The sequence below is a fragment of the Xenopus tropicalis genome, chromosome 10 (genome assembly GCF_000004195.4).
Source record: "Xenopus tropicalis strain Nigerian chromosome 10, UCB_Xtro_10.0, whole genome shotgun sequence".
Lineage (NCBI taxonomy): Eukaryota > Metazoa > Chordata > Amphibia > Anura > Pipidae > Xenopus > Xenopus tropicalis.
The window spans coordinates 38,938,095-38,949,154 of record NC_030686.2 but is presented as its reverse complement, the minus strand read 5'-3'; the positions used below and the strand labels follow the sequence as shown (position 1 = coordinate 38,949,154).

Below are 11,060 nucleotides of genomic sequence, written 5' to 3'. Positions count from 1 at the left end.
GTTCTTAAAGAATCCCTTTAAATGAAAAGCCTTCCTTAGGTCTGTGCAGAGCAAGATGGGACCATGCCTATATTTGCATGCCGTCCAAGAGCTGCACCAATAGAAATCTGCATCGCAGCCACAGAAGGGAAATAATAGGGGCCTCCGTGGCTTTCATGACCCCCTGCAACTCCCCTTCTCCCTTATTAAAGTATATATTAAGGGATTGTAAAGGCAAATAATAAAATCCTATTTTTACTTTCTCTACTCAAAAACAAACCTACCTCCAGTATACTTTCACATCAAAAATCTGTACCATTTCTATTAACTGATTGTATTCTAACGCCCCCTTTGCTTTACTTGCTCCGACTGCTGCAGACACTATACAGATAAACAAACTCTAATGAATAAACCAAGCTAGCTGTAAACAGAATTGCAACAGATTGGAAATATACAGTGGTGTGAAAAACTATTTGCCCCCTTCCTGATTTCTTATTCTTTTGCATGTTTGTCACACAAAATGTTTCTGCTCATCAAACACATTTAACTATTAGTCAAAGATAACACAAGTAAACACAAAATGCAGTTTTTAAATGAGGGTTTTTATTATTTAGGGAGAAAAAAAATCCAAACCTACATGGCCCTGTGTGAAAAAGTAATTGCCCCCTGAACCCAATAACTGGTTGGGCCACCCTTAAGGTGGCCATACACGCACCGATATTATCGTACGAAACCTCGCAGGAAGCTGCCGATATCGGACGACTCGCCGATCGGACAAGTTTGAAAATTTTGATCGGGCGCCATAGAAGGCGCCTGACCAAAATTCTCCCTTCAGAGCTGAATCGGCAGAAGGAGGTAGAAATCCTATTGTTTCTACCTCCTTACCTGCCGATTCAGCCCTGAATGGTGTGTGGCGGATCTTACGATGTTTCGTGCGACCGATGGTCGTACGAAACATCGTCGGATCGCCACGTGTATGGCCACCTTTAGCAGCAATAACTGCAATCAAGCGTTTGCGATAACTTGCAACGAGTCTTTTACAGCGCTCTGGAGGAATTTTGGCCCACTCATCTTTGCAGAATTGTTGTAATTCAGCTTTATTTGAGGGTTTTCTAGCATGAACTGCCTTTTTAAGGTCATGCCACAACATCTCAATAGGATTCAGGTCAGGACTTTGACTAGGCCACTCCAAAGTCTTCATTTTGTTTTTCTTCAGCCATTCAGAGGTGGATTTGCTGGTGTGTTTTGGGTCATTGTCCTGCTGCAGCACCCAAGATCGCTTCAGCTTGAGTTGACGAACAGATGGCCGGACATTCTCCTTCAGGATTTTTTGGTAGACAGTAGAATTCATGGTTCCATCTATCACAGCAAGCCTTCCAGGTCCTGAAGCAGCAAAACAACCCCAGACCATCACACTACCGCCACCATATTTTACTGTTGGTATGATGTTCTTTTTCTGAAATGCTGTGTTACTTTTATGCCAGATGTAACGGGACACGCACCTTCCAAAAAGTTCAACTTTTGTCTCGTCGGTCCACAAGATATTTTCCCAAAAGTCTTGTCAATCATTGAGATGTTTTTTAGCAAAATTGAGACGAGCCTTAATGTTCTTTTTGCTTAAAAGGGGTTTGCGCCTTGGAAATCTGCCATGCAGGCCGTTTTTGCCCAGTCTCTTTCTTATGGTGGAGTCGTGAACACTGACCTTAATTGAGGCAAGTGAGGCCTGCAGTTCTTTAGATGTTGTCCTGGGGTCTTTTGTGGCCTCTCGGATGAGTTGTCTCTGCGCTCTTGGGGTAATTTTGGTCGGCCGGCCACTCCTGGGAAGGTTCACCACTGTTCCATGTTTTTGCCATTTGTGGATAATGGCTCTCACTGTGGTTCGCTGGAGTCCCAAAGCTTTAGAAATGGCTTTATAACCTTTACCAGACTGATAGATCTCAATTACTTTTGTTCTCATTTGTTCCTGAATTTCTTTGGATCTTGGCATGATGTCTAGCTTTTGAGGTGCTTTTGGGCTACTTCTCTGTGTCAGGTAGCTCCTATTTAAGTGATTTCTTGATTGAAACAGGTGTGGCAGTAATCAGGCCTGGGGGTGACTACAGAAATTGATATTGAAATTGAAAATTGAAATTGATAAACCACAGTTAAGTTATTTTTTAACAAGGGGGGCAATCACTTTTTCACACAGGGCCATGTAGATTTGGAGTTTTTTTTCTCCCTTAATAACGTAAACCTTCATTTAAAAACTGCATTTTGTGTTCAATTATGTTATCTTTGACTAATAGTTAACGGTTTTTGATGAGCAGAAACATTTAAGTGTGACAAACATGCAAAAGAATAAGAAATCAGGAAGGGGGCAAATAGTTTTTCACACCACTGTATGTCTATAATCATTGCAACATGCTCTTCAGTGCAATATGTAATATTTATATGGTAAACACTGAGCTTATTGATAATTGGACTCCATCAAGTGGACCAGTCATCTGTACGTATTTGACCTCATCATTCTCTGGTTCATCCAATCTCTTCTAGAGAGAACAATTATAATCCATAACATACTGAGTTAGTCACAAGGAAGTTCCTTGAGCAAGAGCATATGGGGCAATCTTTCAGGTTCATCACCTTTTCAAGTCGTGGGGTGGTACAGGTATGGGACCTGTTATCCAGAATGCTCGGGACCTGGGGTTTTCCAGATAAGGGGTCTTTCCGTAATTCAGATCTCCTACCTTTAGTCTGCTAGTAAAATTATTTAAACAGTAAACCCAATAGGAATATTTTGGCTCCAATTAAGATTAATTATATCTTAGTTGGGATCAAGTACAGGTACTGTTTTATTATTACAGAGAAAAGGGAATCATTTAACCATTAAATAAACCCAATAGGTCTGTTCTGCCCCAATAAGGGGTAATTATATCTTAGTTGGGATCAAGTACATGTACTGTTTTATTATTACAGAGAAAAGGGAATCATTTAACCATTAAATAAACCCAATAGGGCTGTTCTGCCCCCAATAAGGGGTAATTATATCTTAGTTGGGATCAAGTACAGGTACTGTTTTATTATTACAGAGAAAAGGGAATCATTTAACCATTAAATAAACCCAATAGGGCTGTTCTGCCCCAATAAGGGGTAATTATATCTTAGTTGGGATCAAGTACAGGTACTGTTTTATTATTACAGAGAAAAGGGAATCATTTAACCATTAAATAAACCCAATAGGGCTGTTCTGCCCCAATAAGGGGTAATTATATCTTAGTTGGGATCAAGTACAGGTACTGTTTTATTATTACAGAGAAAAGGGAATCATTTAACCATTAAATAAACCCAATAGGGCTGTTCTGCCCCCAATAAGGGGTAATTATATCTTAGTTGGGATCAAGTACAGGTACAGTTTTATTATTACAGAGAAAAGGGAATCATTTAACCATTAAATAAACCCAATAGGGCTGTTCTGCCCCCAATAAGGGGTAATTATATCTTAGTTGGGATCAAGTACAGGTACTGTTTTATTATTGCAGAAAAAAAGGAAATTATTATAAGAATTATTTTCCTGTAATGGAGTCTATGGGAGATGGCCTTCCTGTAATTCGGAACTTTCCAGATAATGAATCCAATACATGTACTACTCGTTTTTTCAGTATTACACACCAAACGCAAGACAAACCGTTACATACTGTAGATACACACATGGGTTAGGTTATATTGGAAGAAAGAACACAAGGGACTCATGCACTAACCCCCCCTATGGAATAAATAGGGGCAATGTAATAAACATTATTAAATTAACAATATTTGCAATGCAGTTATTCCTCTGTGCAAACAATTTTAGATCGGTCAGATTTAATAGAGCATTGGAATTCTGAAAGTATTTAGCGATTCCATCCGCCTGTTATTTGTCAGTTATCAGCAATGATATCGAGCTTTTCTTTTTTTTCCCCCAAACCGACCCATTTAATCAAATAAAAAGGCCCATAGACGCCAATGGGTAAAAAAAAAAAAGGTGTGCAGTAAAAAGATTGTCGCCACCCATTGACTAATGCATTTTGCGAAAACTGGACAGGTTCGCTTATCACTAGTTGCGATCCTCAAAAACATTCAGAAAACTCAAGTACATAGTTAAAATTTCAACTAGGACGGCTCCCATTCGTGGCCAATAGCAACCAATCAGCAGATAGTATTTACTGGTCACCTGTTTAAAAGCAAACTTCTTATTGGTTACTATAGATTACTGCTCCTGGGCAGACTTAGGGCCTTTTATGACATATGGGGGTTAACATTCATAGCTTGGAACAATAAACCCTAGAGAATAAAGTTATTTTGTTTAAATGCATATTTATTGGGCCATATAAACATAGGCAACATTCATAGCAGTATAGATGACCTTAAGGAGGTCCTGACAAATTCACAATTTCAATATCCTGGTACAAAACATTTTTGCAAGGTTTGGGAAAGTTCTAGGCCCTAGAATGCCCTTTATAGGAAGGGAAGGCATAACGGTTCCTTACCATACTGAATAAGGGAATTACTGTGGCCCCTCCGAACAGCAAGATATCACCCATTGCTTTGGGTGCCACTTAAAAAAGACAGTCTTGTGCTCATAAAATCAGTAAGAGCCTTCCTAGCCTGTGTGCCAACCAATACATATATGATGGGGTTTATGCAGCTGTTGCTAAAGGCTATGCTGGACACGAGTGGCAGCACCCAATACATTTTATACATCAGTATGACGTCTTCACCATAAAGAGCAGCCAGCAGAATAACCTGCACTGTGATCAGCGGTGTCCATGCTAAGAAAAAGAACAGGATCACCATAATTATTATTCTATACAGTCTGGGGCTCTTCACGGACTGAGATTTCCCCCCTCGCTGAGCAATGATTACATTGGAAACCAGAATGACGGCCAATGGGATCAAGTAACCAAGAACTAAGCACGGGATAACAATGCAGCCTGTTGCAAATGCCGTATCCCTGATCTCCCTCAGGTTAACGGTGCACAGTGTCCTCACTGTAATATTCTGAGTATATGTGGAAATATTTGTAACATTGATAATATCTTCATATAGTGGGTAATCTATTATGTCAAGCATTGGCACTGGCATTGGATTTGAAAAACCGAGTATTGGCTGTATTTTAACATTTGTTAGGTTAAGTTTGTCTTTAGTGCCAGTTACTACTCCCTTGAAATTATCTTTATTTATATCTCCTGAGCCAGAACCCTCGTTGTCTCTATACAATCCTGTTATGCCGTACTCCAGGCTGTCATTCGCTTCTCTTTTGTGAATATTGTGGGTAGCAGAGGAAGGTTTAACAATGACTATTCTGCATTGCATTTTGTCACCATACTGAATCTCATCGCTTAACAGTAACATGGGAAGACTGACCAGAGCTGTGACTATCCAAATAGCCGCACAGTTCCAGCAACAAATCCTCACAGAGAAAAACTTATGGTGCCATATTGGTGCGGCCACTGATAAGACGCGGTCAATAGACAGAGCCGTGATGATGAAAACACTTGCGTACATATTACAAGTGGAAACATAATTTGAGATTTTACATAAATATGATCCGAATTGCCAGTTCTCTGTAAGAACATAATGAGCATAAAGCCCGAGAAGGAGGCAAAAGGTAAAATCAGCCACAGCCAAGTGCAGAAACCAGATTTTACTGTTTTTTCTCTTCATGATGAACCCGGTAACAGCGATGACCACAGCATTGCCCCCTAATCCTAGCACGCAGGAAAGCGCAGTCAGCGCGAAAGACGTGTAGCGGGCCGCTTCTAACACTCCCGCTGAGTACGGTCTGTAATTGCAAACCTCTTCTGGGACTTCCATCACTTCCATTATCTGAACCTGAATGATGATAAATGAGTGAGACATCACAACCAGCACTGGGTTAAATGACATTTATTCCATGGGGTAAGCCAACAGAACTAGGATATCAATATTAACCATATGAAGCAATACATTCATTTTAGAAATATTCAGCATTCATTAAGCCAAAATTCAAATTCATACACTAATATAACACAACAGATAAATATATAAATAATTAAAGTAAGATGATTTTTTAATTACATAAATGAACTGATTATAAAAAGATAATGTTTGGGAGTTCAAGATAAAGGAACAGCGGACACTATACATTTTAGATATACTGTACTGTAAGTAAAGAAAGGAATTGGAAGATGAGAGATGGGGCATCTGCTGTGGAACTTGGTGCCTGTCTCGTAGATTTTCATAGCTAACAATGCCCCTAATTAACTCTTATTTCCCTAAGGTAACTATGAGAGACCTGTTTATATAAACTTAGAAGGTAAATTAAATTTTCCTTTAGTCACCTTTATTCCCAATTACTTCTTTAAAATGATCTTTACACCACTAAAAAACCAAGTACTGAGTAGCCTTTGCTGGTACCTTGGGGTGATTGCCAAATGTTCTTCTGTCTTATATATCCCATATACCCAACACTTTACTGCTCTATCCATCTATCCATCTAGTATCACAAACACAGAGGTAACATGAAATGCTATGAAAATTCCTACTGTGTTCTGACTTCACTAATTTAGACTTTCTTGACCAATTTCTTGGCAGTACTCACAGACTGTATAGGAACCTCCATATAAGATTTTGTTGCTTGTTGAATAAGATGCTCTTACCTGGGAGGGAGGTTATAGTCGATTCCGATGTTTCTCTGTCCCACAGCCAGATGACATTGTACATATTATTTTCCAGTATGTGCTTTAATGTCTAATGACCTCCCCATCTATCAGCTTTGCTTTTGCTTCTAACGGATAATTATTCCACTAAGATTCTAACACAGCCCATTGCTAATGAAGTAAATAATCAGTGCTACTTAGCTCAATATTTTATTCATGCTTGTTAATGATAATTCATTCATTACGGAACTGAATATATGGCAGATTTTTCTAATAGAGGAATTAATCATAATGAGCAGAAACAATATTGGATGACATTTTTGGTTTTTTATCGACTGATGTTTTATAAAGCTGGACATACATATAAGGCTTCCATTGTTTGGCATAAAATGAGTGGATATGTCACCTGGGCCAGTGATTGGATGAAAATGAGGGCCTATGCCGACCCACTGGGAGAAGAACACATCATTGGGTTGATACACTACTCACCCTTTTCACAGCATTTCTTAAGCTGCCTGGGGTTCATTCAAAGGGGTTAAACTCGATGGACTTTTTTCAACCCAACTCAGTTATGTAACTGTGATATCTGGATGTTGGTTTCAGAGGCTGTTGGTTTAGCTCCATACACATGCCAATAAGCTTGTGAGGGACCAGTTAGGGGAGTATTACTAATGTTATTAATACTAAAAATGTTAATAAAGTTTGTTGAGGTTTGTGGGAAAAGAAAGTGAGGGGAGGAGTCAGTTGTGTGAGAGATAGGGAAAGAAGCAGAGGGATAGTTTAGGAAATAAATTGAAGGTGTAAAGTGTGAAGTTGTGTGAATAAAAAGAAAGATCTAAGATGTACAGCCTTCCATACATCTTATTGAATTTTACAAGCTATTTCTTTAGACTGCACCGGAACGTGCTTAAAAATAGACAGCGGGTCCTTTAATAAGAGCTTCTTGTTAACATGGAGAAAGAGCTCAGTAATAAATGCATGAGGCTGATTACTTGTAGGCGGTGATTTCGTTTTAATGAATGTTTTTCCCCCAAACATGTCATGTGGTTACCCATAGGGTCGGCACATTTTCAAGAGCAATATCATTACCTTTTGGAACCAAATATAAGTCTGTATATATAACATTTATAGCTATAGTTCAGAGTCTCTCTTTTTAAGGCCCAACAGGCACTTTAAAATTTGGGGGTTTAAATTTCCCCAGTGAATATATATGTGGGTTTGGGCTAGTGTGGCCATTTGGTCTTGGGAGTATAGGAAACCTAAACTAAGGGTAAATATTTCGGTGATAACAGGGCCTAAAAATGATTTTGCTGAACGCAAGTAACTCTATCAACCCCCCCCTCATGAAACCTACAAGAGCTTTCCTAACTCAGCCAACCAGCACGTCAATAATAGGGTTGGTACAGCTGTTAGTATAGGCTATAATAGACAGCAGTGTTATTATCCCATACATTTTATATATCAGTACAACGTTCTCACAATGAAGAGTAAAATAATCTGTGCTGTTATCTGCGGTGTCCATGTTAAGAAAAGGAAAGGAACCACCATAGTTCTAATACTGTACAGAGGACTTTGCAGATTGAGATCTCCTCCCTTGCTGAGCAATGATCAGATTGGACACCAGGATAACTCCCAATGGGATAAAGTAACCAACAATAAGACAAGGAATTACAATACAGGCTACTAAAAAGGCTGTATCCCTGGTATTAACAGTACAGTCATCACATGTTGTTGGTCGTTTTGTTATTACTATGGATTTTTGTTTGATCGCTATCATTTATATTGGTCGATTTCATCTCTGTTGTTAAGTTTTCATTCACATCTCTTTTATTAATATTGTGAATGTTCCGGGAAGGTTTAACTGACCATTCTGCATTGTGTTGTCTCACTGTACTGAATTATATCACTGAGCACTAACATGGGAAGACTGACCAGCACCCAAATAACTGCACATGTCCAGCAGCAAACATAAACCAAGAAGAACATATGGTGCCATATACAGTTTAGCCACCAACAAGGCTTAATCAGTAGTCAGGGCTGTAAAGATGAAAACACTTACATACATGTTACATGTGGAAATGTAATTAGAGAGTTTACAGAAATATGATCCAAATGGCCAATTGCCTGTATGTACATCAACAGCATAAAATGGAGGGAGGAGGGAAAATGTGAAATCCGCCAAGTTCAGGAACCAGACTTTACTTTATGTTTCTTCATGATGAACCCAGTGACAGCGATGACAATGGCATTGCCAAATATCCCTAGGGCACAGGTGAGCACAGTCATCACTAAAGTTGTATAGCGGGCTGCTTCAGTGAATCCAAGCGAATAAGGGCTGGAGTCACAAAGTTCTATTGCCTCCTCCATCACCTACATCTGAATGATTAGAAATTGGTTATTACTGGTTATTACTGAGAAAATACAGGTATTAGTGCTAAGAGCTCTATGCACCTTTTTGGTCAAGGGTAAGTAAGTCTGTAAGGAGGTGATATTAATTTTATTTTGAAATAATATAGTGCCAGATAGCCAGCAAGGATAGTCTGTTGTCCCAAAGAGGAGTGAGTACTTTGGGGTAGAGCCCTGGGTGTCTGTGTGCCAGTTAGGGCACGGGGGCGTTCAGGAGTTGGTTTGAGGGAACCTACAGAAGGTAAAGTGAAATGGCTCGTAAGAAGCCTGAGAACTATATGGCAGACACCGCAGAAAATTAGGGGGAAGGTCCTCCTCAGTGGTTAATGGCAGTGCATTTCCACGTGACAGGAGCTCTGGAGTCTTCATAAGCAGAACACTGTGTATGTGAGGATTGGAAAGCATCCTCTGAATTAGTGTTTTATGTGTAACTGATCTACTTGGGGTCCGTTCCTATACCTTTCCCTGTAATGGGTGTCTGCCAGCCACGGGTAGCCTCATTACAAATATATCCAGTAGGAGTTCACATGCATCCTGCATATTACTCATAAGGCACAGAACGAACAAAATAATAATATACACAGAATACTAAAGTTTTAAATCCTCAGGAAAAGAATATACACAATCGCTCCACCAAGTATCCAATTAACCACTTACAGTGCGGCTCTGCGCTGAAGGTGCTTTGATGGGTGCCCTTTTTTACGTCCACCCTAGCGCTTTCTGGTGGTGCCTTGAAGTGCAGAACAGTCTGAAAAGCTTTACTTCTTTTCAAATGCCTTTACTGCACATTTCTTAGGGCATTACAGCAACGTTTCAGGCCTTTTATGGTCTTTTATCAAGCTTACATTCCTTTTTATGCCCTTGTACACCACCTAGTGGATGCATGCAACCATATATACAGTGTATCAAAGAACAATGTATCCATGTATTATTTAATCCCAAAGGGTTAATGTTTCTAGCTTCGAATCCAGAAAGCTTCCCTGTGTACCAATTCTTTGTTACTAGACATATATGAGTATTAAACAAGACATATTAATGATAAGAGTATCATTAATATGTCTTGTTTAATACTCATATCTGCCTCCCCATGATTCCACCCTTATTCCTTTTTTTTATCTCTATTTAATGTTTCAGTTTCTCTAGGGCTCCTCCATTTAGACAATAACATACATTACTTGTAGGCGCATATCCCTGTACTGTGTTGCATGTTGAATAAAAACATTGTAACATTATAATAAATATTGTAGAAATAGCCAGTGACCCTTTGTCTTTCACTAAAATAAAAATAATCTGTATTGTTTATATAAAAGATTATTGGATCTGTATTGTTTATATAAAAGATTATTGGATATCACATGAATGGACGGGAGTTCCCCCTATACTGGGTGCTTATTCTTGTGCTCCTGTTATCCTTATCTAGTTCCGCTTCCAGTCCTGTCTGCTTTGCTGCTTCCCATTGGTTGTTCCTGCTATGTAGCTGGCCGTGCAAATTAAGATCTTCTCAATTTCTAAGGTTGCTAAATAAGTTGATCTTGGTATTAAAAAAGAAAGAAAATTGATCACCCCGGCGGTGAGCCCTAGCGGCTGATCCAGTAATTTAGCTCTATAGTCAACAGCTGAATCCAAACTTGAATTCCAAACTCTCTGGACCCACTCCAATTTGTGTATTACCTAAATAGATCTACAGAAGATGCAGTTGCCTTAGGCTAATGCCACACGAGGCGTAGGGCGGATATTTTCAGCAAGCGGAAAAGCACCCTACGCCTCCTACCTGTGCCTGCACCCGAATGAATGGAATCTGTAACTGGATTCATGACTTTCTCGCTAACAGACCACAGTTTGTCGAGGTTGGGAACTGGAAGTCTACCACAATCTTTACCAGTACAGGCACGCCACAAGGATGCTGTCTTAAGGTGGCCATACACGCTAAGATATGCTCGCTTGCCGACCTCCCAATATCCCCACCTACGGGTGGGTGATATTGGGCTAATTCGAATTAGAATGACGGGTATAGGCGTC

General features: G+C 39.6%; 1 protein-coding gene across 1 annotated transcript; it reads right to left on the bottom strand.

Annotated features, from left to right (window-relative positions):
• Positions 1-4,296: 4,296 nt before the first annotated feature.
• Positions 4,297-9,784, bottom strand: LOC101731906 (C3a anaphylatoxin chemotactic receptor). Its single transcript, XM_018097818.2, has 2 exons — positions 9,699-9,784; positions 4,297-5,829 (listed from the first exon to the last, which is right to left on the bottom strand). The coding sequence occupies exon 2, from the start codon at positions 5,818-5,820 to the stop codon at positions 4,531-4,533; it is 1,290 nt and encodes a 429-aa protein (XP_017953307.2). The 5' UTR covers positions 5,821-5,829; positions 9,699-9,784; the 3' UTR covers positions 4,297-4,530.
• Positions 9,785-11,060: the final 1,276 nt, after the last annotated feature.

Excerpts from the sequence above, each read along its gene's own strand:
- LOC101731906 (XM_018097818.2), bottom strand. The coding sequence starts at position 5,820 with ATGGAAGTGATGGAAGTCCCAGAAGAGGTTTGCAATTACAGACCGTAC.